This window comes from Perna viridis, chromosome 7, assembly GCF_037379345.1.
Source record: "Perna viridis isolate PV_CMFRI_1.1 ecotype Kerala chromosome 7, ASM3737934v1, whole genome shotgun sequence".
Classification (NCBI taxonomy): Eukaryota; Metazoa; Mollusca; class Bivalvia; order Mytilida; family Mytilidae; genus Perna; species Perna viridis.
The window spans coordinates 6,301,381-6,304,519 of NC_142451.1; the positions used below are offsets into that span (position 1 = coordinate 6,301,381).

At 31.0% G+C, this 3,139-nt stretch overlaps 1 protein-coding gene across 1 annotated transcript; it reads left to right on the plus strand.

Moving 5' to 3' along the window:
• Nucleotides 1-763: 763 nt before the first annotated feature.
• Nucleotides 764-2,529, plus strand: LOC148611097 (uncharacterized). The gene is made up of 2 exons (XM_088595216.1): nt 764-769; nt 1,132-2,529. Exons 1-2 carry the CDS (start codon nt 764-766, stop codon nt 2,152-2,154), a joined length of 1,029 nt encoding a protein of 342 aa, XP_088451342.1. The 3' UTR covers nt 2,155-2,529.
• Nucleotides 2,530-3,139: the final 610 nt, after the last annotated feature.

Below are 3,139 nucleotides of genomic sequence, written 5' to 3' on the forward strand. Positions count from 1 at the left end.
TGTCATAATTATGTGGACTATGGCCATGTGGGTAAGCATAAAAGAATTGAAAGTAATCATTTTGCCGGATGAAATCTTGACAGATAAAGAAAATAAACGTTTTGATCCAGGTAATCGTTCAGACATTTTTTTGGAAATGTAAAAGGGGTGCAGTGAAAATTTCCTGTATGAATTATAATTTGTCACATTATTAAAACTAATGCAAGTTTATAAGTATTCGATGAAAAGATCATAACATGGCATTTTTCATATCGTATATATATTCAGTCCACGGTGAAAATCACCTTTCAAGCCCAAGGGCTGTCTGGCGTATATTACCTAGGGCTGATAATAGTTGTAAAATAAAAAAATGTCATGTTATAAATTTATAAATATAAAATACTTTCTCCAATGATATTAAACTCTCTCTCGATAAAAGTACAGATCAACATACTGAAACATATGCATTAATCGATTGAGCATGCATCTATAAATAGATAGATACATGAAAGTCTCACTTGAAAAAGGTGCATTATGTTTAAAAAAAAAATAAGATGAAAACTGTCCCACATTTAATTGAAAAACATTCCCATTCACTCTATACTACATTTTTGTTAATAATTTAAAGATATTCTGGTATGAATGTAAAGCCAAATACATCTTGTATAGAGCACGTGGTGATAACGTCATAGATCAGGATGTTTTTATTGGGTGCTAATTTATTGCTTTATAAATTTTCGGTCTTTTCAAATAAGGCCAATGATAGTGCTGACAGTATTTGAAAATGGAGGTATGTATAAAATGAATTGTACTTAATTTTATTTTGCAATAATTTGTTTGCATATATATATATGGCTTATGTTATGTATAAAATAAATTGTATTAAATTTTATTTTGCTATAATTTGTTTGCATATATATATATATGGCTTATGTTGTGTATAAAATAAATTGTATTAAATTTTATTTTGCTATAATTTCTTTGCATTTATATGGTTTATGTTAGGTTTTTATTCGAACTTTACCATTTTTTTCTTATTCTATTTTACATTCATCTATAAATGGTAAGTGTGGTAAAATATGAAGTGATACTATTTTTATCTCTATCTTTTATCGTACTAATAAATCAGTATATTTTCATTTTATCTTTTAGATAAACGATAAAGATTTGTTGCTCAAAGCTGTTGCACAGAGAAAGATTAAGTTGATAAAGCTTCTGCTCCAAGGAGGCGTGAATATAGACATTCAAGGTTATGATGGAAAAACCCCTTTAATTGTCGCGTGCAGTTTCGTTCCAGAGGATTTTGAAAATGAGACACTCGTGGTTTTAATCGAATTTCTGTTAAAGAACGGAGCAAGTCCTAATTTGCAGGACATAAAAGGACGGACAGCACTCATGTATGCATTCCGTCATGCACTGTCTGTTGATATAATAGATAAGTTGTTACAAAATGGCGCAGAACCCATGATAACAGATTTTGACGGTCTAAACGCTTTTGACTTTATAAGTGATACTATATGGCCAAAATATAGACATTACATGAAAAGCAGTGAACAGTACAAGCGACGACTGATGAAAAGTGAAGAAAATAACAACGTGGTTGATGTAAAGAAAGAGTCCTCAAATCGGCGACAAAGTGGATGTGCAAAACCTCGCACTAGTCTGAATATAGTTCAGAATAGCAGGGTTCATGAAAGTCTCCTTGCGCATGCAAAAAGTGATGCGTTTCGACGCACGTCGGACATTCTTTCATCAGTTTATGACACCAAAGACGTATTTAGGAGAAAAACAAAATCATTTTCTGCTGATGCAAATGAAAAAAGCAGGATGCGAGCAAGGGCCAATCGTTTATGTAAGAATTTTGCCGAAAAATCAAATTATGACGAGCGTTTAAATCATGTGAAGGAACGATTGCACTCGTGTGATCACTTGGAAAAAACAGGTTCTGCAGAAGTCTGCACGAAATCAGAGACAACTGGTGACAAACAAATGGAATGTGTAAAGAAGAGTTATTCCTACTGTAAAAAAACAAATATTGGAGTGATCTTTATGAACGACTTCGTCCAAAGAGATCTACCAAAGTCTGCTTCGTTGATTAGGGTGTCATCTATTGACAAAGCTACAGTTGAAGACGGTATGATTAAGACTTTGGCAAAGTTACCTCCTATTCAATAGAATATAAACAAAATATCATTTTGTATTTTTTGAAGATTAAAATAAACATGCTGAGTACAGATCTTAGAGTTCAAACAAATATTTATATATTTATATAAAAAAGACTAATTGGTGTAGCAGTCAGTTTTACATAACAAATGCGAAAAAAGAAAAAAAACAAAAACAAAAAAAAACAAAACAAAAAAAAAACACCAAAACAATAATAATGATAATAATGATTATTATAAAGTACATGTAATAATAATGAAACAAAAGACAAGAAAAAAAGGCAAACATTTTGTATAACAAAGACTAATTGCAAACACGGGAATAAAAATATACATAAAAGAAAAACAACAACAACAACAAAAACAAAAAAGAAAGAAAAAGAACACCCGTACAAGATTTAATCACTACAAAACTGTTGGCTGTTTCAACAAAGAGACATATTTAAAACCAAGTTTTTAGTAATTTCTCCGAATAAGTGAAAAAAAATCCTACAAGATGACACCTTAAAAAATCATTGTCTTTAAAGTATATTATGTTTGTTTAAACTACAAATAGTATCAGGTTTTACGTTCCAAGAGTCTCATGCTTTCTTTAACAATAGTCCTCTTTATTGTTTAAAGAGAATTTGGATCAATTGTACAGTCAAGGATGAATACTGTGCCGTAGCACTTGGTCGATGTTCTAAGTGAGTCAAGTTACTTGTTTGAATAACCTTTCCAATGACTCTTCTTGAATGTCATAAACTGCTGTAAATATGAACATATAAGTATTTTTTCTCACCATCTTCTCACACTTCTAATTCAAACTTCTACGACAAACGCAATGACTTCTCCTTTCGTATTGTCAACTAGCATTTGTGGCAATATCTTGCGGCTCCTGTGTGAAGGTTTTCCATATCTCAACTTATACGTTATGACAGAGCGAACTTGCCATATTTACGAGAATTTATTGTATCATAAGATAAGAATAATGAACAAGTGAATTAAAGTCACATTTA